The sequence below is a fragment of the Larus michahellis genome, chromosome 7, assembly GCF_964199755.1.
Source record: "Larus michahellis chromosome 7, bLarMic1.1, whole genome shotgun sequence".
In the NCBI taxonomy this organism is placed as follows: domain Eukaryota; kingdom Metazoa; phylum Chordata; class Aves; order Charadriiformes; family Laridae; genus Larus; species Larus michahellis.
In genome coordinates, this window is record NC_133902.1 from 7,313,382 (window position 1) to 7,338,138 (window position 24,757).

The 24,757-nt window shown below is 37.4% G+C and overlaps 1 protein-coding gene across 10 annotated transcripts in view; it reads left to right on the forward strand.

Annotated features, from left to right (window-relative positions):
• USP32 (ubiquitin specific peptidase 32) overlaps nt 1-24,757 on the forward strand; it is a 77,844-nt gene that overhangs the window by 14,885 nt on the left and 38,202 nt on the right. For 6 of the 10 annotated variants that reach the window (XM_074594353.1, XM_074594358.1, XM_074594359.1 and 3 more), the window contains exons 2-6: nt 2,435-2,550; nt 7,371-7,498; nt 14,546-14,651; nt 15,213-15,331; nt 18,621-18,780. In XM_074594353.1, coding sequence (XP_074450454.1) covers nt 2,472-2,550; nt 7,371-7,498; nt 14,546-14,651; nt 15,213-15,331; nt 18,621-18,780 — 592 coding nt within the window. In that variant the 5' untranslated portion in view covers nt 2,435-2,471. The remainder of the gene's footprint in view (nt 1-2,434; nt 2,551-7,370; nt 7,499-14,545; nt 14,652-15,212; nt 15,332-18,620; nt 18,781-24,757) is intronic. The other 4 variants (XM_074594354.1, XM_074594357.1, XM_074594361.1 and 1 more) reach the window with 1 other exon arrangement.

Genomic DNA, 24,757 nt, shown 5'->3' on the forward strand with positions numbered 1-24,757 from the left:
TGTAGGCGTTTTGATGCTTACAGTTCGGGAAAAAGTACCAGCACTACTAGATATATTGTAAGATACTTTAAATCAGATGAGCTTAAAGTTTCTTGACCCTTCACCTTAACTGAACTTTTTATCCTCGCCATTTGTTTTCTTCCTGCTTATGCAGTAATTTGTTTCCTGTTTTGATTTTCAGCATTGTCGATACTTTGTGGTCTTCTGCCTTGATTTGGCTTTTTTTTTTTTTGTTCGTCTCCTGCAAACTAGAATAAATAATTTCTTTTCATGTAGCCAAATTAAATATTTTAGGCTTTTGAGGCATAAAGATTTTATCAGCTTTTTGGTGCTGTTACTACTACTCATACTAATGGAAGTGATGATTTACATGTTACTTTTGTGATTCTGGTGTAAATAGTTGTTACCACATCACTGATTTGTTTTCAGCTGTCACTAATATCTCTAATAAGATGAAAGGAAAGAAAACAGGTATGTGCTTTGTGTGTCCAGTTTGTTATAGGTTATGTTAATTGGCTGTCAGTTGATAGTAGCCATGGCAGATTAACTCAGTTAAACTACCACCTCCCCACCTACCCTCAGTTAAACTATTGGGATTCTGTCCTTTTCACTGACTAAAGCAGCTCCATAGTAGTAGTTTACAGTACTTTTCTTATCCTTTCCTACAACAGACAACTGGACGCTTTTCAAAGCTGCATTTTGTATCTCATTCTGTATTACTACAGCATTTTACATAATTGTGCTTGGATTTTGAAGGGTAGGGGAAAAAGCATTGTAAAGGAAGGCATTCTTACGGCTGGTCTGACTCTCCAAATAAATATTAAATAGGAATTTAAAATGCATTTATTGTGCTCGCTCTCGTTGCACATGTCACAGGCAAGGTATATAGTAATTATGTTATATAAGCTGTAATAAATCCATTAAGCCTGACTGACCACTTCTTTTAACCTTTAGACAAGCTCCCTTCAAAATGAATATTTGTTTCTTATAATGCCTAACATTCATGCGTGAGCTGTTGCATCTTAACCAGCAGTGCTCGCTCGTAAATTTTGGTGTTGCTTCTCTTTAGTGCCTCTGTAAATCTTTAAACTTCTCTGCAAGGGCATTGGAGAGCAGCCGTATGCTGCAAGATGGGAAGATAAGTTACTCTGTTCGATCTTGCTTTGGGTGCAAGTTAGTTACTGGTGCCAGGCAGAGACTGTAGTGAGTGCCAGTTCTTACATTCTTCACCTCAATAGTATTCCTAGTGTTGCATCATTAAAAAACAAAAAAATTAAGGAAGATCTTTACTTTATTGCAGTATTTGAGTAAAACATACCATTGAGTTAATTTGTACAAACCTTAGCTAAGATTCATTAGTCTCTAAGGAAGTATGATGGAGTATGCAATGGAGGCACTTTGATCAGTGGGGAATTGGCTTTGATGTAACCATTTTTCTTCTATCTCTTTTCCCAGGACAGGAAATAAACAAGCAAAAGTATCAATATTTGGTATATTTCATTATGTAGTCATATTTTCATTGGTGCCTCTTAATAAATTTCACTAGCAGTCTTGTAATAGCAGAGGAACTTTTGCTGAGACAGCTTCCCAGCTTGCTGAGTTTTGCATGGGTGTTGGTTGTGTAAAGTTGTCTTGTGCTTTTCAGTATGACCTTTGTCTTGAAATGCCAGAGGCTGTGCTGTATGTTGGACCATACATTACTCACAATGCATTTTAAAACTTCCCAAGATAAAGCCGAGAATGTGGGGGTGACATTAGTGCTACAGGATGTGGAAAGAAAAAACTTTCGAAAATGAATAGAGAATGTGTCTGCAAAGCTTGCCAAAGCTCCAGTGTAAGGGTTGATTTCCTCCACCTTAGTTTAGTTAAACAGAACTTAAGGTACATCTAAAGATGTATTTTAAAGTTACAGAATGGGTAAGCAAAAAGAATGCTATCTGTTGCCTGAAGAGCAATTGTGATACATAAATTATTGTTTTATGTATACTATTTGGACTACAATTTTATACAAAACAGACTTTAAATTTGAGAGTAGTTGATTGAGCACATGTAAATTTGAGAATTTGAGTATTAGACAGTAAATACTTCAGGTAATTACCCTTGTTTCTATGCACTGTGCTGAGTTTTAAGTAGGATGAGGAGGAAGGGAGTAACTTCACCTGTGTTTTCTGCTTTCCCTTTTCAAATGGAAAGTTGTATCTAATGTCCAGAATGTGGGTATCTGACATTAGGCTTCTACATAAATGTAGCATATTTTTTTCTGAGACAGATTCCCTGCAGCTCCCGTTTCTATCAGTGACACAGCTGGTGGGGATCCCCTCTGAAATCCAGCTCAGTTTTATGTGGGTGGCAAAACGAAGTTTAAGCCTGCGGTTGGGCATCTAGGCTTGCATAATTTGAGCTTTAGATACATTTTTTTTTTTTTTTCTAAAAGGAAAACTCCAGCATGAGTCGGTGATAAATAATGTGGAATGAAAGCAGTGGAAAGAGGGTGGCTTCCAGCACGGGACTGTTTTGGAATGCACTATACAAATCATTACGTGGAGAGATGTGAGTTTGAAAAAAATAGTAGTTTTGTAAATCAATATAAACAGCATTATGTTTAAGTAACGCTTTTAAACTAAAAATATCCTCGGCAGTTGAATGAGCTGAAGGTTTGTTACAATTACTGTAACTTGCGGTGACATTTTTAGCTGAGGTTGCGTGGTTTCATTTAAACTTTATTAAACAAACTGGAGCTCAGCTATTCCCTGCAGAGTTGGAAGCAGCGCTAATCTTCTGTTACAGTGTCTTTGACTTTATTGGAAGCCATCCAGCCAAGGTAGCATTGAGGAGGTTTGTATTATAAAAGTCACCTAGATGGAACAACTGTGACTTTTCCATTTGTTTCAATGGTGGTTTTTGGAATTTGGCAAATATGATTTTAAGAATTAGAATACAGTATCTAACTAGTGCAAATTGTTTTTATTATTTTGAATTAGAACCTCACAATAAAAAGCTAGCTTCAATAGTCTTGAAGTGTAAAGAATTAGGCGTGCAGTTCCAATTCCATTGCTTTCTCTGCCATAATATTGAGGTTGTGCCACTTGTTACTGGTAGGAGCAGTTGGCATGGTTTTTGCTGTGTTGGCTACCGTAAACTTACTTCGGGAAGTCTTACGTGTTCTGTTTTTCACTGTCAGGTTATGAATGCATCAACAGTGTATCCCATAGTGTAGTGTCTGTGTAGTGAAAGCAGCTCGTGAATGGTCTTTTCATCGGTGTTTGTAGACAACTGTCTCCTGAAAGCGTTTGGTAAGACTGTGCTTTTGGAAACAGTGAATATCCTTAATGAAGGAACTTCAGTCAGTGTAGGAAACAGCGTTGTTAACTACATTTACGTCTAAAGGTGGGATTAAAAATATCTCCATGGTCTATGATGCTTCCTGCATGGGACTTGTGGAATTGAGAGGAAAAAAAGGTGGCTTGTGGGTATGTGAGTGTTCCAATTTTTATAGTAATAGATGTATTGCTTCTGGAAATGTTACTTTCATAATTTAAGACTTAATTTTATTTCCTCTCAACATGCCATCATGTTCTATCTCTATGTTGAATAATTGGTACTTTGGTGTTGGGATTTTGTATTCAAATATTTTATTTGTCTTACAGACTCATAGTAAACATTGATAATATCTTTGATTTATACTCTGCTTATTTCAGTAGTACTTTCATGTGCCTGGATCTAAATGTGTAATGAACTTATTTTTACAAAGCTTTGCAGATGATTTTAAATGGCCAGCATCTGTCATTTTAATGTGTCCTGGGGAAGGAATGGAATTACCTTTCCTGTAATTCCATGACCTGTTTTGTAGTTTCTGCATGCAAACAATAGTATTACATGGTCTCTAGCACTAGTAACTTGCTTTTGCAATGTAACATGGGTTGGCAGTGTCCATTTATCATCCACTATTAAATGATATGCTGACAGTTCTTTTTGAAGGTGTTAGTAGTATTGGTTGACTATTTTCTTCCCAGTCTTCTCCTCGCCAACCCGTTCTGCAGCAGGACTCCAGCCACTTCTGTGTTTCTTGATGTACATATGGGATTTTTGTATATCTGAACACTGCCTGAAATACACTCTTGGCAGTCGTAGGTGCTCAAGGAAGTACCAATAACTGCTGCCTGCCATGCTCTTGGGCGTACTGTGTATTTCCAAGATGTAGTTGGCCCCAGTTTCATTGCTGTGCATGTTTTCTTAATTTGTGATACAGTGAGACCTATTTGCTTCAAGTGGAAACTGAAAAACAGCAACCCTTCCGGGGTTAAATTAATTCACTGCTCCTTGTTACATCGGAGTTTCACACAAGAAATACCGCTCTATGCAGCTCTGTCACCAGAGAGGTGGTTGCGTTTCGGTGACTCCTAGAAACATGTAACTTGTTTCATGCACTTAAGGATATAAGGTGATACATAAAATATCTCTGGAGTACTAATGTGGTCTGCAATTAAGGTTGTCAGATTACAAATTGCTTTAATTTCTGTTAATACAGGTAAATTTCATAAAGGAATGGCCAGAAAATTTTTTGATTAGGAAAGTACTTGACTGACTGAAATAACTTTATATTCTAGCCTATTAGATATAGTCAGTTCACATTTATTGGGTTAATAAAATTTTCTATTAACAGTGATTGGAAGTTTTACATCAGTATGGGCTGTTGTATTTCTTTTAATTAATCCTAACAAGAAAATAGTGCACAAGTATAACTCGGCAAGATTGTCGTGGTGTCCCTGTTGAGAAGAGCTTTGCTGTAAGAGGGCTCAGTGGTGACGGCAGCTGGAAGGTGCCCGGAGTTGGGTGAAAATGCTCTGCCTGGGAACGTGGGGGCTGTCAGTGCAACCAGGACGCAGAGCTGTGCTCCCTCCCTCCTCTCCCCGTGCTGCGGAGAAACTTTAACTAGCTGGAACAAGGGACACAAACCAGTCATTAGAAATGAATGCTGGGAAAAAAGATATTTTGTAATTTTTTAATGAAAATGATTTGAATTTTCTCTGCAGTCAGGAAACTGAACCTGCAGACGTTGATAATGACACAGTGCTATTTAAGTCGCTGTATATATTGTTTATGTTTCAACTTTATTTTTGCAGTAAGCATTCATTAGGTTACTTGAAAATCCATTATAATATTTGTAAAGCTGTAAGCATCTATTTAGTTAACGCTTGGTTTGTGTATAAAATTTTTGCCAAATGATCGCAAACCAGGTTGGACTAACTGCTGAGGAGTTCAAAAAAATTAACTGAGGAGGGGAAAAAATCAGAATGCAGAGTCTATTTTTAATAAAAGTGTGTGTGTGCTCATGCATATAAAAAATACAACAAATTAAAATACTTTCATCAAAGAACTGTAGCTAGATTTTGTCTAGGATCTAGGTTGTTTGCTATACCTTGCCAAAATAATGAAGCCAGTAGCTTCCCCTTTTTCTGTCCCCTTAGCAATCCCAAGCTTTTGCTCATTAAACGTGGTGGGAGTTGTTCCTGTTGGCTGAAAATTAGCTGTAGTTCCGTTGTGCATAGGAGGTGTGGAGGAGACGAGGTGAGGCATCTCTCTAATGGGAAGCACTTCTCTTAATTTTTTGCACATGTTTGGAGGAGAGGCTGTGGCATGAGGGTCAGTTTCTTTGAGGAATCTTCATTTTGCTTCCTGTTTCCGTGATTCCGAAGAGCTGGAGAGTGTGTAGAGTTTTGCATCAGGTTGTAAATATTGTATCAGAGAGTCTGTTTCCAGTTAGCTAAGGAAAAATCTTGGAAGAAAACTTTAGCTGGTGTGCCGAACAGTGTTTGCACATTCATTAAACATCACACGTAAAGACACAAAGAAAGAAAATAACTCTATGGACAGATGTTAATATGAAATAGTGAAATTTAAACACCATATAAGCCAGGTAACAGTATTATACCAACATCCTTCTGCCGTATAATTAAAGTGTGCTTGTTTCATTAAAACAAGATAAGTGGTGATGATAACTTGAGTATGTCTTTTGCCAAATCCATGTTAATTGACAGAACCAGTGCTGTGTGGGTCACACTTTAGGTTTATTTCTTAAATCCTTTGAAATTTTCCTTGTCAAAAGTACCCAGAATTTGTAATAAATTTTGAAAAGAAACATGACCCAATTTCTGGTTTTACACACAATTGTTAAATGAAATCACTAGTCTTGTTTCAATGCTGACTAGGATTAAAACTAGGGAAGAATGTTTCGATGTGATTTACTTTTAAGGAGTGATTTTTCTTTTGATGAATGAATTAATTGAAACATAGAAGTTTTAAAGAGAGTTGGATTAAGCTCTCAAGTGTTCTGTTTTATTTTGGCTGACAAAAGGCTTCACAAGCTTTTGGCCATGTCAGTGTTGTTTCTGTCTGGCTTGTTATATCCGGGTAAGGAAAATGCCTTACTATAAATACAGTGCCATAGTTATCATGTACAACATCATTTCTTTTGGCTTCTAGATGGTAAATAGCTCTTCCTGCACTACATGGTAACTTACACACCATGACCTGGATGACACGTTACTCTCTGCAACTTAATTTTTGACAAAGGATGTTTTTTGTTCAGCAAGATACTTCACTTAAACACTTTGATAGAAAGTTGCTTTATGCTTGTAAAATCTGAAAGCAGGGACTGCTTTTCAGGAAGCTTGTGCAAGTATAAACAGGATGTCATCAAACTCTTCATGTTTACAGATTGTGAACAAGTTTGGACAGGTTTTAGCTGGTGATCAGATTTTGACGGTGCAAGAAAATCTTAGGTGAAGAATTACATTTAGTCCAAAGTTTAACTGTAGTAATCCTGTTAAATTCATGCTTCACTGTATGGTCTTACGAGCACGTAAGTGGTGATTAAATATTTTTTTTATACAGAAGAGTAGAGTGGTTGCTAGATGAAACTCCGTGAAGCGTGCTGCTGGAGCTACTCTTAATAATATCCACCACTGTTGGTTACAGATCGTTTCTCTGGTTTGCGTGCAATGTAAAATTGATCATAAAGCTAGATTATTTTTCTTTTGTGTGACAGTAATGGTGCTTAATTTAGAACAAATTATAATATGCTATTGTAGTCTGAGAAAACAGGCAGTGAACTGTTGTAATCATTGATGTTGACTTCAGGTCTGCTTCACTTCTCTTTTTTGGGGAAGATTAAATTATTAGATCTTGTTTTCTAGTAGTCCAATTTTCCCACTATTTAGGTGAAGTCATGCATTTAATTTCTTCCTCTCTTTTTATTGTAAAGGTAAATGTAAGATGTATTGGATTTTGAGAGTCCTTTAGCTATTACATTTCTACAGTATCTTTACTGACCAAATCTTTTTTTCCTCCTCTCTTCTCACTCAACACAGTTACAGACATAGAGCTAAAGCGACTGAAGGATGCTTTCAAGAGAACTTGTGGACTCTCCTATTATATGACTCAACAGTGCTTCATCAGGGAAGTTCTTGGTGATGGAGTCCCTCCAAAAGTTGCTGAGGTAATCTATGAACATGCTGTTTTTCTGGGGAGGCCTACATGGTTGATGATGTGCACCTGTAGATGTGCACACACAAATATGCCTATACAAATACAAGAGCTAATTTAATTCCTTGGCATTTTTCATACAATATCACTATGTGCATTCTGTATCTGAAGATAATGTTCCAGAGGTGGATCATGAGTTGTCAGTGACGTATGCTTTACTGAGCTACTGATTCCAACCCAACTAATAGGTGGTAGATCACTTTGAAGTAAACCTGAACATCCATATGTAGATTTGGGCAAGTAAGAGGTTGGGGAGTTTTAACACTATGCATAGCTATTATAACAGAAGATTTTATTTGCTCTGGGCATGTACTTGCTTTTGGTTTCTCTGAGATTCCATCAGCTTTTACTTTGTTTTCTAATTATCTTTAAAAGCTCTTAAAAATAATTTTATGTATAATAAATATATAAATTAACTGAAAAAATAGACAGAATCAAAATATGCTACGTACGCTAATGGTATGAGTTTCAACAAGGCCAAGTGCCAGGTCCTGCACTTGGGCCACAACAACCCCCTGCATCGCTACAGGCTTGGGGCAGTGTGGCTGGAGAGCTGCCTGGCAGAAAAGGACCTGGGGGTTCTAATTGACAAGCGGCTGAACATGAGCCAGCAGTGTGCCCAGGTGGCCAAGAAAGCCAATGGCATCCTGGCTTGTATTAGAAATAGTGTGACCAGCAGAAGTAGGGAGGTGATTGTCCCCCTGTGCTCAGCACTGGTGAGGCCACACCTTGAGTATTGTGTCCAGTTTTGGGCACCTCAATACGAGAGAGATATCGAGGTGCTGGAGCGAGTGCAGAGGAGGGCAACGAAGCTGGTGAAGGGCCTGGAGAATAAATCTTATGAGGAGCGATTGAAGGAGCTGGGACTGTTTAGTCTGAGGAAGAGGAGGCTGAGGGGAGACCTCATCACTCTCTACAACTACTTGAAAGGACATTGTCGAGAGGTTGGTGCTGGTCCCTTCTCACAGGTAATTAGTAATAGAACAAGAGGGAATGGCTTCAAGCGGCAACAGGGTAGGTTTAGACAGACATTAGGAAAAAATTCCTCACAGAAAGAGTGGTCAGACACTGGAATAGGCTGCCCAGGGAGGTGGTGGAGTCACCATCCCTGAATGTGTTTAAGAGTCGTTTAGATGTGGTGTTGGGGGATATGGTGTAGGGGAGAACTTTGTAGAGTGGGGTTGATGGTTGGACTCGATGATCCCAAGGGTCTTTTCCAACCTAAATGATTCTATGGTTCTAAATATTGTGTGTAAATATCTAAAAAAAATAGTAATACCATCCTGCACACATGCATGTTTAAAAGAATTATTTTCTTTCATAGTATTACCCCTGTCTTGAGAAAGAAATTAAAATATTGTTGGTAGAGAAGAATAAGATTAGTGAGACCTTTCAAATGATATCTTTCTCCGTGTCATTTCTAATCACAGCTTCTATTTCTGGTATCTTCAGTGGTACTGACCTCACAGGCAGCGTACAAGTCTTCCAGTTTTATTTAGATAATGGGAGCGTGCATTGCAAAAGGTTTCACGCTGTGGCAGAGTTACTTTTTTTCAAAGCTTAATCTTTTCTTTGTTATTTTTTGTTATTTGTTTTTCCTAAGTGTTGATAAAGAGGATGATATTACTTGCCTCTGTAATATAACTGATAGTTTGATTTTTATGTGCTTAACACGAAAAATTGCAATGCGTGTTAGCGCTATCACATCACAAGAGAGTATATGATTTGCCCATAGCTTAAAGCATGCCTTTAGTATTAATTTCTGTATATGTTGTCTGGAAGTTTTGACTGTTAGTAGTTCATAAGATTAAACAAAAAATGTATCCTACACTGTATATGATTGGTTTGAAATAAGATAAGATGTTGAGAATTTTACATTATTAGTTAACGCGTACCTTTTTGTGCCTTTTATGCCAGTATTAAGGATTAAATTACTGATTTGGATGAAGTAAACTTTTGGTCACAAATAGAGACTCTGGGTTTTCAAATGTCTGCTGGCTACCTTCTATTGTATATTTTAAAAATCTGTCCTTAAAGATACATTTTTAGTGATGATTATTTCTTTTGACACTCATTGCACTTATACTGCAGTTCTTGGTTTCCAGTTGGTGAAATAGAATTATGGGAGAGTCATAGTTGGTTTTGATGTCACCTCATCAAAATCGGCACATCTCAAAATTCTAGTACAAATTACCGTGTACTTCTAGCAATCGTATTCAGGCAATGCAGCAGCCCTAACTGTGAGCTTGAATACTGTAAATTTGGACAAACTTTTGATTTAATTCTGCTCATACCATGAAGGGATACTTTGTAGTCCTGGCTTCAGGATGTGGAAAGGCAGGCAAAGTCATTAGGCAGCGTAAAGCCTTGTTGTGAGTTTTCAGCCTTTCAATCATTAAAATGGATCATTTTGAGCCTCAGACTCTGGGCTGTCTTCTCTGCATGTTTTGAATAATAGTTTTTCATATCTGAGCAGTGATAGGCCTTCAGGAATTCATTAAATTAAAACCACAGAGTTTTACAGCAGGGTCATAAAACAGACAACTGAAGCGAGTAGAACTTTGGTCAAACAATTTGCATGAGTGTCGTGCACGAAAATAATTTTTTAGATGTTCGTGACAATAATGTTCTGAAAGGATGTCTTGGAAAAATGGAGTTGAAGATATTAATAAAATGAAATTAGAGATGTGCTGTGTTTGCGTTGTTTAAACTGCAGGGAAGCTGGTCAAGTGGTGATATGTATGAACGCAGCATTTATTTTTGCATCTAAGGAAATAATGCAATTACCGTATGCAGTTGTGGCACCTTGATAGAAAAAGTATTGTTCAGAGGAGGTGGAAGGACAGATTGCTAATAGTATTTCAAGAGAGCATTTCTAGTAGCTTTGTATTTTAGACTGAGAAGGGGAAGAATGTTAAGGCCCTCCTAACTTTGGCCTATGCAGTCATTTAAATGACTAAATAGATGATACCTTTTATATATACCTACATATATTATGATTGTGAGAAGGTTTATACACAGCAATCTGTGGTACTTACTAAGTAGTTAAGTGTCAGTGCATCTTTTTCTCCAAATGTGACTAATTGGTTAGCAAGCTGCAGTCCAAGTAATGCAAAGAGAAGAGAGATGATGTGAATAGAAACATGAAGGACGCAATGAGGGGGCTGCCAAAAGAAGAAGAACACAGACTTCTCAAGGACTGGGAGAAGGAGGGTCATAAGGATAAAATCAGAAATGAATCCAGAACATTTTATGCTCTCTTGAGAAAGGAGCCAAAAGAATGCCTTTAGCATCCTCTCCTACTCTTCCGGCAGGCTTATGAGAGCACGTGGGCACAGGGCCAGGGGTTGGGATCTGAAGGGAACTGTTCATATAGACTGAGCCATTTTTTTTAACAGAAAAGGAACCATATTGTTACACTCTTCAGTTATCCGTCAAACGTAACATGTCAGACTTAAATTTTATTGAAAAAGTATGACTTATGTACCATATAATTATACTAAATTTTATATTCTGAAATGCAAATTTCTATGATACTGTCTAGGTGTGGCTGTTTTAAGTAAAGCTGCAGCAGTATTAAGTAATTTTGAAAAATACAAAATTGCATCATATTTTGATGGCATATCTTACTAGAAGTTTTCCAAATACCACATGAATAGAAAAATTGTGGAGCTCCTTCCTTAGAAATGCAAATTAAGCTCTGTTATATATTCTTATACAACTATTCAGTCTTTATAAACTCTTACCAAAGAATGGCTAAGCAGATAAACTCAAAGTAATACCAGCTGCTGGTGGTTGGAATCACGTATTTTAAATACAAATACATTGGACATTATGCATAGAATTCCTTCTCTATGTTTATATAATGAACACTCAATGTGTTATGTTGAAATAATATATAAACGTAATATTTGGCATTCAACTGATATCATAACTGAGATGTACAAAGCTCAACAGAAATGAGTGGAAAAAACTCAGAAAAGGGTATGAAATAGAAATATGCTTTCAGACGGATGAAGAGAGGAGACAGCTTTATTCGAGGTAATTTATAAAATAGCTGCTCTTAAAAAGTCTAAAAGCACAGAAAGGTTAAATTTGAGTGATGGAGAAGCATAAAGTACACAGAAAAAGATCATATTTTATTCAAATTTATGAAAGAAATCCAGTGATTTCTCTTTTGTTTATTCAGAATATATTTTTTTTTTATCTTGGAAGTTCTGTTATCTGAAATGTAAGACTTTTCTTCCTTTTTGTGCTCTTCATGTTTTTTTTGTGATTAAAAATAGTTATATCAAGACGTAAACTATAGTGTTCAGCAGAGCTAACTGCATATTTCTAAAAAAGTAATGATTTCAATGTAATATAAAGGTAAATTTCTTACATAGGCACTGTAGCCTTGAAGGCATCCTGTGAAATCAGAATGATTAGGAGTAGAAAGTGTGGAATTCAAATCTCTGCCATGATGCTCTCCATGAAGCCTATACAATCATTCTGCCCAAATAGAGGACAAATTTAGTTTTAATAATTTAGGCCTTCAAGCATTTGTAAATGGATTAAACATTAGTAATAGAAGAGGCTGATGTGAGCAGCCGACGGGAAGTTAATGGATTTAGGTAGCGCTGTGTCTTATAGGGGAATGAAACTGCAGGTTCTACATGATGTTTTCTGTAGAATTAGATCCTTCTGTGTTATCAGCCTCATTTACATTTACTTGCCTTCAGACATCTGTTAATAGTCCTAAGTGAATAGCAGTGATAGCTTGATGGGTGGACAAGGAGTGGATTTCCCACAGGTAACACACAGAACTGTATTGAGGTAAGTGTCTTCAGGGAATCTGTCTGGTAATAACTGTGATAGGAGAGAGACGAATAAAAATTTAGATTTTTTTTTTTTTTTTTTTTTTTTACTACCTCGTTGCCCAATACTGCTTTGGAGGTGGTCTAGAATCCATTCTGCAGCTGAATTCTGCTATTCTGCTTCCTGCTGCTGGTGGTGGATTTTCCACACCTTGTTACCTGAAGCAGAAGGGGCGGTCACTGTTGCAAATCTACGGTAGCTGGTCTGCGTTAGGTGTTTCCTTTTCTTCTGTTTGCGACTAAAGCACTCTGTGGCTTGGCCAGATCTATCTGGTGCCCTTGACAGGCCCGTGGCTGGTTTTGTTTGGTCACTCCCAGTCCTGGCTTAATTTTCCGTTGCGATGGAAGCCACACCTGCGAGAGCAGGAGCAGTGACTCATTCCATGGCTCTGCTATTCTGCTCTTCTTCCAGCCTTCGCTTGGACTGCGGGGTTCTGGCCACAGTGCTGTGATTGCTGTTGCTGGAGGGGAAAGAGGGGGTAGAAAGAGGGATTTTGGTTTCAGTAACTTTCTTCTTGTTCCACGTAACCTGCTGCACCTCTTGTAGAATCCCAGCTCACTTACGCTGAGGTACTTGAGGAAACACAGATCTGTCTGAACTTTGCAATTAGACATTTCTGAAGCTCATGTTAGAGCCCACGTTATCCTCCAGAGACTCGGAGGAGACATGTGCCAGCCTCTGTGGATGTGGAAGTTAGGAATATAATATATTCAAGGCTTTACTGGAGAAAAATGAAAAAGCACTGCATTACTGCATGTATGCTTCCTGGTTTTAATATTGTCTGTTTAGAATGTAATTCAGTTGCAAGCAGAGAAAATACTATTTAAAACGTGCACAACACTTTTCTTAATGGAAGTCGAGCTCTGTTCCTTTATCTTTCCCTCTGAAAAAGTTAAATTTAAAAAACAAGTTCAGCAAATAAGTCTGTATCCAAACCATGATCAGTGACAAATCACTTTGTTCTGGTCTTTCACAGTAATAGTTCCCCATCAGCTAGACTTAATACTTTCTCTTTATGGACAGATGCTCAGTGTGATACCTACAAGAAAATCAAATTAAAAGACAAAGACACTGAAATAATTCTTCTATGTAAGAATAATTTATAAGTTCTGACTGCTTTAAATTCTAATACCTAATGCAGATTTCTGTCTTGTGATACTGATAAAGCACCAGTGCTTGTAGAAATAGATTTGGGATTACAGGAGGAGTCCGCGTTTGGAGAGCAGTACAGTTTACGTAGCTTTGCTTGTGCTCTGTAGTGTTAAGAGGCAAGGTGAAGTAATATACTGCAGTAAGCGAGCTGATAATTCTTGTTTACTAGAAGTAGTTGATGTTTGTCCTAAAATGACTTACTTCCTTCATATCTCGTATATCAGTGTTGAATCACTGTTAGGATGCTGTTGAGTAAGTCAAGCTGCAGCGTACAGACCTTTCATGTCAAAGGTGAATGCTTCAGCCCTTCCATTGACTGCGTTGTTCCTGGTGGCTGCTCTGTCGATCTTTGAGTAAATTCTGAATAGTCCTGATTTCTAGTGCTTCGTATTGGAAGAAAGAATTAAATACTATTGTTAGAGCGGGGTACTAAACTGGAACAGTCATTCTAGCAACAGTTGCGTTGTTAAGGTAGTTAAGGTATAGTTGATGAAACATGGTGTTTTGTGTGTGTGTCACGTCTTTTCAAAGCAGTAGGTTTTGATGGCTTACTGGAAGTGCATCTCCTGTGACTGGGGCAATGAAACGCTTGATGCCGCAACAACCTCTTGATGGCTCTGAGACTATCAAAGTCTGGTCTGGAGGAGGTTCCATCTTCGTTACCTTGATCAAGAAGTTTGGGGAAATGGCAGCAGTGAGCAAGCAAGAAGCTGTCTTCATTGGAGGATGCTAACTTTTTTTTATATTGCTGTTCATGAAAAGTACCTGCATTTCACTAAATAAAAGACCCTGGAAAGGCTATTTTATAGGTACTGGAATTGCTACAGAAGTATAACAGAATTAATACTAGAAGTGTGTTTCGCTGAATGTGAGGTGACTGGCCTAAAAGCCACATAAGACGAAGCCTCGGTATAAGTTGTTGGTTTTAGTTCTGACATCTCTTGTTCTCCCTGTTAACTTTTTGGTTAACTTCTCTGTTTTATTTTTCTAGGTTATCTACTGTTCATTTGGAGGAATATCCAAAGGGCTGCACTTCAATAACTTGATAGTTGGATTAGTTCTACTCACAAGAGGCAGAGAGGAAGAGAAAGCAAAATGTAAGTAATGTAACTTACAACAGTAACAACAGGATAGTGGATAGTAAGTGTAAAATATGCTTATGGAAAGCAAAAATAAATTGTGGTATACTGTCCCTATTTTTATATGTAACCAGGGCATACGTTTGCTGTATATTTTGAAATTCAGTGTATTTTTGTTTTCTATACTCACCAAAATGAAATATTTGATAAGTCATCATGAATGTAAATGTTAGGATCCTACAGAAAGAGTGCTGATCACTGTATGTGGGCAGAGGAAGGAGGGTGGCATTGATATTTTTCAAAACAAGTGAAAGCATCTGCCTACTGACTTCTGTTGTTTTGTCTTCCTTGTGAATCAGACTTGATAGTATTTATTTTCCTTTTGATTAGTGGACAATGGTAAAAGAAAAAGGAGATACTTCTTGACGTAAACCTTGTTTACCTGTATTGAAATTGAATCAACCTAGGTTTTTAGTCCTTTAGTCGTTGCACAGCCTTTGGCATTCTCAGCCAGTCATAAACTTAATATTTGAAAAATGTAGCTACTGTAGTTGCTTAAACGAATCTCTACTTCCTCAGACATTTTCAGTCTCTTTTCTAATGAATCTGGGAGTTACGTTGTCCGTGAAGAGATGGAGAAGATGCTGCATGTCGTTGATGGGAAAGTCCCAGAATCGCTCAAGAAATGTTTCTCTGAGGTATTTCATACAGGTTTTAACCTATTGCATTTACAAAAAAGTGAAAATTACATTGGGCAATTTCTTTGACACATACATGCTGCTGCATGTATGGGAACAAACTGACCTTGTTTAAATTGGGTAAAAGCTCGTAGTTTTTTATGTTGTAATATTACATGTAGTTTGTATGGATATGAATGGCAGCTTGGTATATAAATGTAGGCATTCTCCATGCTGCTTTGTTTACTGTGCTAGTTTGAAAGATATAATTGCCCAAGGATAATCATGTTATCAAGTAAATTCAAATACTAATATTGCTAGTGGAAATTTATTCATTAGTGTGGGCATTTTATTGCAATTGGGGAGGAAATCTGGAACACAGATCTGAGAGGGGAAGGAAAATCTGCATCCTGGATTTAAAAATGCCTGCCAGCAGTGGTTTAAAAAGAATAGTTTTGTAGTATTACTTTTGTCTCACTGTGCCTGCCATGAGCTACAACCTTTATTTATGATTTAGGTGGTTTGAGAGATGTAATCTTTATGAAGCTTGCTGAAGTCCTCTAAAACAGGCTATTGTTAATTTTAAACATTCACAGATACTTCTTTGGCACTTGTGATCCTGATGAATTGTCAGGTTTTTGTGCTTTGGTCACTTCATTTGTTATCAGAGGGCTATAGATCAGCAAAATCTAGTAATCCTTATACATTCCACTGAAAAACTGATTGACCTAGAAGCTTTATTTGTGGATATTAGATAACTTAATTACCTTAAATTTTATTGTCCTGTATTGAAGATAACGTTGATTATGGGCATAGGCTGAGACAGACTCATTTAATCTGGTGGTGGTATCAGGTTGGCTTTGTAGGCAATGATTACGTTCTTTATTCTTGGCTTGAATCACAAATCATATGTATACTGCAGCCCAGTTTCTGGAGCTGACCCACTTCAGTATTTCCTATTTATAATTTCTCATCAATATGGTGTGATGAATTGTACCCTAAAAGTTAATTGCACACTGTCCACGAAATCCAGAAATACTTTATGAAGACTTGCAGGAAGAGAAGTATCAATCTGGCTTCATACCATTTTTCTGTTGAAGAAAATGCTGTATATTGATTTTTCTTTTAAAATGAAAATAGCGTAATAACCCACTCAGCAGGATTTACTGGCCTGTTAATCATACTAGGTCATTGCTGGAGAGTGAAAAAGTTTAATGTTCCTGCTGTGGGCCTTCCTTCCTGCTGTATGGCGGATGAGTTTATGCTTTCAAGGATGATGTTTATAGGTACTTCTATTCTTCAGAATTATTGCATGTACTCATCTAGAAATATAAACTTTAAAATATATCTGAGTTTTCCTCACTATTGTTTCTGAAATAACAGGAAACAAATTCAGTGATACCTGTATTGCTCTAGTTGCTCAAGTTCCATCGTGACTCAGGTGTAAACATTGCTCGCTTCAAATGCTTTTCCCCCTGTCCAGAGTTTTCCTGTCCCTCTTCTTCCTTGTCCTTCCTCTGATCAATTGAAACAGTGCAGAGTCTTATGAAATGTGACACAGCTCTTGCTGTGTTTGCAGAAAGCAGTGCAAAAAGTAGAGGGAAAGTAGAGTGGAATAGGTAGTAAGAAAATGATCTTGTCTCTGATCCAAACTGTTAGAGAAATTAAAAAAAATATATATTGAGGGCTGCTTTTTTCTCCTCTGTTAATTTGTCAGTAGAGGTTTTTTTTGCTTGGGAAGCGGTTCCATAATGGGTTAAATCCTGCGAAGTCCGCATTGTTGAGTTGCCCTTCTCCTGACTGTCATTCATTCTCCTGCCTTTGTGCTGGCTCGGGTATTTATATGATGCCTTGATGAACTGGATTGGGAAACTGATCTGGCTGAGCACTAAGCCCTTTTTCTGTAGCTCCTAATCCTGTAGGTTATTTTTCAGCTGGATCTGTTTTACCACCTGACTGCACTAATGTGATCGCAGTGACAAAAGAGAAGGGATGAAGGATCAGAAGCAGTGTTGGTAAGGGGAAGGTTAGGACTGTGCTGTCAGTTAGTAGTGTGGATATATCCAGATTAAACTGGTGACGGAACAGCAGTGTAGCATCTTGACTTCCTTGAATTATAACCGTGTGGAAGTCACTGATAGTAGCTGTAAGTATTGGGGTATTTCTGCATGTATTTGTTGGAGAAAAATGTAACACTCTTTACTCTATGAAAAAGAGGCATAAAAAGAATGAGCATCTGGAACGTGAAATAATCCATTATAATTGGAATGTGAAGCAAATGTTTTAGCAGTGATGGTGATTAACCATTTGAGTAACCTGGCAAAGGAACTAGTGGATTTTCAATTTTCTGCAGTTGGCAGCTGCAGATAGTCCATGGCCAAATGCAAATTGTTGGATTTTGTAGAGGTGTAATTCAGTGAAGTTTAATGGTCTGTGATATTAGGGAAGTTTAAATAATCAATGATTTGAAACCTCTTTCACTTTGCAGACCCCTGTTTATTTCCCATGGAGATTAGGATCTCCATATAATGAGTTTGTCTACTGATAATAGGTTTGCTTTTATTTTAGTTAGTTTTATAAGTCTTGTAGAAATTAGTCTGGTGATCCCTATGGTTTCATGCCCACAGCTTGGAAACCACTCAACTAAATGGTTTAAACAGCCTGTCCAGCATTTAAACTTGGTGAATCTATAGTTTTTATGTATTTCTGAACAGTCAGTTCCAGGAGACATCCAGCAGAGAGACTGAGTTAGTACATGCTGTGGATGTCATGTTTACATGTGTGCTCCATAGCGGGTTTTGGTCAATAGAGGCTAAAAATTGACATGCTACTGCAGTGATTAATCATACTATTAGTTATTCACAAATGTAATTTTTCTGTGTTAGGTGTTTATATACTTGCGCAGATATAACAGAATGTTTATGATTTTATAGCACCTGTTATTTGGCAAATAAGAGCTTTTTTCTATCATAATAAATTCAAATTAATAAAAATAACTGTTATTTTGAGTTGTATGTAGCCGTTTTTCTTCTAATCCTTTTAACCTGAGGTTCAGAGTAAATGACTTTCCAAAGGCCACACTGAGTAGGTGGTTGAAATGCAGAGAGCTTAGGAGTCTAGTTTCCCTCCCAGTGCTATATTTCAGAATGAAATGGAAAATCAGGCATGTCTCCAAAGAAAAAAAAAATATTTTGGTACTTATTTTTATAGGAGATTGTCCCCATTCTTGTTGATACGGCTGGATGGTTCCGGTTTACTGGTACTGAGAAAGCAGAGAAAAACAGCTCATGTTTTCTTATTTTTCTTACAGGGTGAAAAGGTAAACTATGAGAAGTTCAGGGTTTGGCTATTGCACAACAAAGATGCTTTCACATTTTCCCGTTGGCTGCTGTCTGGAGGTGTGTATGTGACACTCACTGATGACAGCGATACCCCTACCTTCTATCAAACCCTGGCTGGAGTCACGCACTGTAAGTAAATGATGCTTGTTATTACACACGTTTTTTTAAACTGTTTCAGAGTTCACAGACATAAGCTGTTGCCTTGCCATAGTTGTTCATTAAATCTCACTGCTCTGATGAGATACATCCAGTTCTGTTCAGTGGGATATATTTCTTCTCCATGCTAATTTGTTCAGTGAGATATATTTCTTCTCCATGCTAATTTGTTCTCTGCTTTTTGTGCTGTGCAATGTAAAACATTGTTATGTACAAGGACAATGTGGGTCATTATTTTTAAGAGATAACAATACTGAGATTACAACACTTCTTATAGTAAAAGTTTACCACCAAGCAAATTTAAAAAAAAAATAAAAAGGAAAATATCTTCTCTTTGACAAATAAGCTTATCTAAAGTGACTTGACATTAATACTGGTTTTATACTTGGTCTTTTAGATATAGTGGATCATAAAACTATTGAGACATTTCTGAAAATAATGCTTGATTCAAAACTAAGTGTTACCTCTTAATTTCCTTTCTGCAGTAAAATAAGTAATATTCCTGGCATGTGATGTAGTCAGGGAACTAAATTAACTAAAGAGAAGCCTCCTCAGGATTTGCATTTAGGAATAATCTCCAAAGAACAAATGCTTCCTTATGTCTATATTAATGTAAAAGAGGAAGCAGCTGTTTTTTAAATTAAATGTAAAAACAAAAGGTTGATAAATTATACTTGATGTGCAAGTATAATGTAAGCATACATTACAGTAAAGCATCTAAGGGACTCTGGTATCCCTAGGAGAAGGGTGTTTGCTATTGAGATGTCAGTGATTTGAGCAATCGGGTTGTGTTTTATGTACTCATAGATTTTCTTTGTTGGTGTCAGCATGGCATTTAATCTCTTTAATGGGTGGGTTGCTTGAATAAAGCAACGTATATATTTTTTTTCCTCTTGGTTTTAAATATGAGCATTAAAATTCTGTTCTGACCATCTGAAATGAAAATGCATAATAAAATTAGAAGTTTATAGGCAGGTAATTTATTTGCATTATGTGAGAGACTGCAGCAGACACTGAGGTTAGAGAAGACCACTAAGTACTTGGAGGTGTACTGGACAAACAACCCTCTCTGAATTTTCTAGACTTCAGCCCTGTGAAAAATCCCTCAAGCCGTATCAAATCGAGATCTGCCATACTACAACCTTGGCGAGTCTCCTTTGCCCTAAGTGTTCAAAGAAAGCTTTACCCCAGGCCTCTGGATCTTCCCTGAGGGCTTGCTCTGATTTGTTTCGTGCTTTGAAATTGAAACTTTTTCCGAATAGCTTTTACTATGCTTTTTGCAGATAGTTTATTTATACTAAAACTGACGTTTATAATTAAAAAAAAAATTCTTTTGAGAGCTACTGTTTTAATAGATTTTATTTCATATTTAATGTTATTCTCACTTCTTCTGGTTTTGATACACTTGTCACTGTTACCATCTGCAGACAGACCCTCAACTGTATTCCCAGCTATTTCAGATGTGCAAAATCAAAAATTGAAGAAAGAAACGGTCTTAGACTGAATAACATAATATTCTACTTCAGCTATCCCACACCTATGTTCTTGTATCAAGAAGAAAGCCTGCCTTTCTTCAAATTACAGGCTAAGAGATTCTTTTTCAGTTGTAAACAAAAAATTAGAGACATTAAGACTGAAGTGCTATAATTAAAAACAAAATGAAGGGAACTGGATGACAGGTGTATTAGAAAAAAAACGAATGAGGGCAAAATCTGTTCTGATTTTTGGAAAAAAATTGTTCAGGTGATTCCATGTCTTAGCCAAATTTGGAGAGCTCATCTGACAGTTATGTTTGGACCTCTAGACAAAATTAAATTTTACTGTCTTTTTGTGATTTTCTAGTTCAATTCTGTAATAAGAAAAACAGACAGTAGTTGTGCTGTGTTACGATACCTGCAGCCCGGTATCTCTCAAATGACAGATATGGAAAACTGACAGGAATTTGAGATAGTAGGAAAATGAACTGGTGAACTAACCTGCTGGTGAACTAACCCGCCTCCCCCGGGGCTGGACAAATAGTTTCATTGTAGTGTATCCATTGATTTCCCTTGTGATTTGAGACAGAATAGGAATCTCATACAACAAATGCAAAAGGAAGGAAAATATAAGTGCTTGAGCGCTTGGGTGGAATTGCAGTAAAGCACTAATACTTGGGGCCTTACTGTTTTGTTTTTTTTTAAGTTTAGTAATTGCAGTCTAATCAGGTCAATCTAAAGAATAAGAAATTCAGTACAGAAGTATTCTTAACACCAGCTGAATGTGTAAAACAGTAAGAGCTGTTATGACAGTTCCTTTCTCTAAATGAAGGCTTGTTTTTAATACTTTTACCTAGGATAATGGTTGCCCTTTGGGAGAACAAGCAGCTGAAATAATGTTTAGTAAACCTAGGCAAACACTCTTAACAGAATCCAGTGAAAGACTGAAAGGTTTTAAAATTTCTTCTACTGTAAAATGAAAACTGATTTGTGAAACTTGCTAGCGCAATTATAAATTTCTCAGCCGGCCGTGGGACTCCGGCTGGGTGACAGCACGCCCTCTCCTGGCTCCGGCTTCACACCCTTCACATCCTCCCGAGCCTCACCTCTCACAGCCTGCTTCCCATTACGTGTCTTGGACGATAGGTCAGAGACATGAAAAATGGCAGGGATAAAAATAGTGAAAGTTATTAACATTGATTTAGAAACAGACACCAAACATTTTATTGCAAAGCATCAGTGACTCCATTTAAATTTGCTTAATGAGCCAAGGTATCAGGGAAACAAAGGAATTCTAATTTTTCATTTGTAAATAACATTTATTTTGGTATGCAGATGACTTTAATTATATTTCTCAACACATAATTAGAAGTGAAATTTTAAAGTTACAGGAAGTTGCACACACTTGCTGCTTTTAATCAAATTTTGTTCCGTTTCACTTAAACCATAAATATGAATCATTTTGTTTGAAAGCTACCAAAATAACTTAGGTTTCTCTTGTACCTTTGGTCCCCAAAACCAGTTTCAGGGATACCTGAGTATTGTCCAGCTTGCAGTAGTTTGGATTTTCTCAGTATCGTAGTATGATTGGGTACCTTTGGGGTTTTGTGGTTTTTGTTTGTGTGTTTTGTACTGTTTTTTTTTGTTTGTTTGTTTTGTTGTTTGTTTTTTTTAAATTGTCGTACTGAATAGCACTGCAATGTAGCTTGTGAATCAAAGATAAATCCTGTCAGGGACTACTGCTAACGCTAAAATTCTCTGTAGGGGAATGTTCCCCTAAATCATTATACATCCTTGATAATAATAAATTAAACCCCTAATCTTCTCTGGTACTTTGAGTCCAAATGCAGAATGTCAATAGCACAATAATTTTGGGCGACTGGTGGATATCACTTGGTTGCCTGCCCTGGCTGCTTTGCACTCTTGGAAGCATCCAAATGGAACTGACTCCATCCTACGTGCAGCCTACAGCTTTTGTGGCATAGTTCAACACACAGACGGACGGGAGCATGGGACATGTGGAAGGTCTCCTGTCCCACCGAGTGCAGACCTTGGGGATCACTGTCTCATTCCTCCCCTAAGATACTGAGGCTTTTTGTTTTGTGGGTTTTTTTTCCCCTCCAGTTGTGGAAAATTTATTCCAGTACTTCTTCTACGTGTATTTGTGGGCAGTTTATGTCTTAATTTTCTGTCCTTGGTTTCAGAGTTGATACTTTCCTTCCTTTTTGCTATTCAGTATAAGTGCAAGTGACTCTTATGTTTCTTCTTGACCTTTTTGTCAAAGTAAAATGAGCCCAGTTCAGATTTGTTTCAGACCAAGGGCTCCATCCCCTGTTCCATCTCAGAGGTGGGTGGCACAGTGCTGTCATACTGACTCCAGGTGAGACCTCACTGCTTTCCTTCCTTGCTTCTGCTGCTGCAACGCAGGTGGTCGTTCCTTTTTTATGACTGTGTCATTTCTGTGTGTTTCAGTGTCTTGTGAAGGGCTTATATACTCAGGTTTTCAGTCCTTTTCCATGTCGAGAATACTCCCATTTATCAGAGGGGTTACTGGTTTCAAACTGACAGACCATGTAATTTGTACTTCTTTGTTACCCAGTTCTTGTGTCACTGAGTTCTTTTTAAATAGCATCCTAATTCTCCTTTGAATTGAAGAGACTCTCTTCTGTCCTCAGAAAAAATCATCAAAATGCTCCTGCTTTTTCTGACAGCTCTTACGTACTGAGATGCAGTAAGACAGTGTGTAATCAGTGTAATAATTATATTTTAGAACGTACAGTTATTGCTAATTTAACAAAATAAATGAGAGAAGCCCTGGATAACCAGACAGCATGGTTGAAAGGGAAGAGTGAGTTTTTGAAACAGTATAACGTTGAAACTGAGTGTTGTGGAAGTAACCTCTTCTGGCAGAGATGGGTTTATAAATCTGTAGGGCTTTATGGTAAGATGAAGATGTGAGTCTGTAGCAGGAAAGTGAAATGAAGTGATCGTGTAACTTTGCTCCCATTAAAAGGCTGTCTGGATGTAAATACGTGTTCTGTAGCTTGCCCACTGCAGTTGTGGTACCCCACTCTTGAAACACCATCTCTTAATGATGTATGGAAGGCCGCTAGAGGACAATTCTGAAGATTTTGGATTTATTAAAGGTGCCTTTAAGAGCCTATTTCATTCTGTGTTGTTTTTTTTTTTCCAAGTCTGTGAACACTTGTGCTTTGAGAGGAACTGTAGTGTTTAATACCTCTCCTGTGTGCGTTCCCATCTTAGGGCACTGATAATCTGCATTCTGTTAGATAAATGCCTGAATAGTCGTCTGACACACACAAGGATCTTGGTTGAAGTTACAATATTCCCTTCTCTGTGTGTCCATTTTTTAATTAGGAAAAGAAAAGAAAAGATGAAAGTATTAGAGCAGACATGGCCAATGAGAAAAAGCCTCAGTGTCACTTAATCTGCATCTTGCCACTCTGTTATCCTCTTAGTTCCCAGGCTATTTTATGTCCTGCGAAGCGGCTCTCTGTGCCGAGGTCCCAGAGTCTTCCCGGTGTTAATTCAAAAGCGACAAACAAGCGTGTTTAGTCAGAAATACTATTTGGTGTTCGGTCATTCGGTCTCTGGTTGCGACTTGGCTGTTGCGTGATGAAGAGCTCTCCCTGCGACTGGGGCCTGGGTGTTGCGTAGAGGATATCATGGTAAACAGTCAAACCACCAGGTTTCAGTTAAAATGTTGGGAATATGGTATGCTTTTACTGCTGTGAACCAGAGAGGATTGTACCAATAGGTGGGTAAAAATTGAAGTTCTAAAATATATTGAAGTACTTAATTAATTCTGGTCATATAAAGAGTTGTAATAAATAGTGCCTGAAATGAAAACAGGTTTTTAAATTTTTTTCTAAGGCTTGGTACCTATGTAATATTAAAGAAGGCCATACATTTTGTGGAAATGGCATTAAAATGAAGGGTGCTTTTTTTCAGTGTTTATCGCTGTCATGCAGTCTGCCTGTCAATCACAGTGTGGCAGCTGGTTTTAAATCAACTCATTTTTAGTAGATTTACAGTTTCTCAGATGCATATTTTTGCTTAAAATATTTACCTGTTCTTCCTTTACGATATGAAAACTGTAGCTTGTGGAGTACTTGTCATTATCATTCCGGCAGTTATACTTGTCTAATTCTTAGATAATTGAACTAAGAAACACTATTCATAATTTCACAGATCTGAAAGTTTTTAATATTTTTAATGAATCAGTGATGAGGGAGCCATAAAATAGCATATGGTAGTAAACTGGTAGTATATGGTTAAAGTTCACAGGTGCGTAGTATCTCCATGTGTCCTCAAATAATCATATCGTGTATTTAATTGACATAAATGACTACTTACGTGGCGTAGAAAGCCAGTCTGTTCTGATGTTTTGGACTATATTGTATATATAAGATACGTTTTTTAAAAATAATCGCACGTTATTTAAAATTTGAACT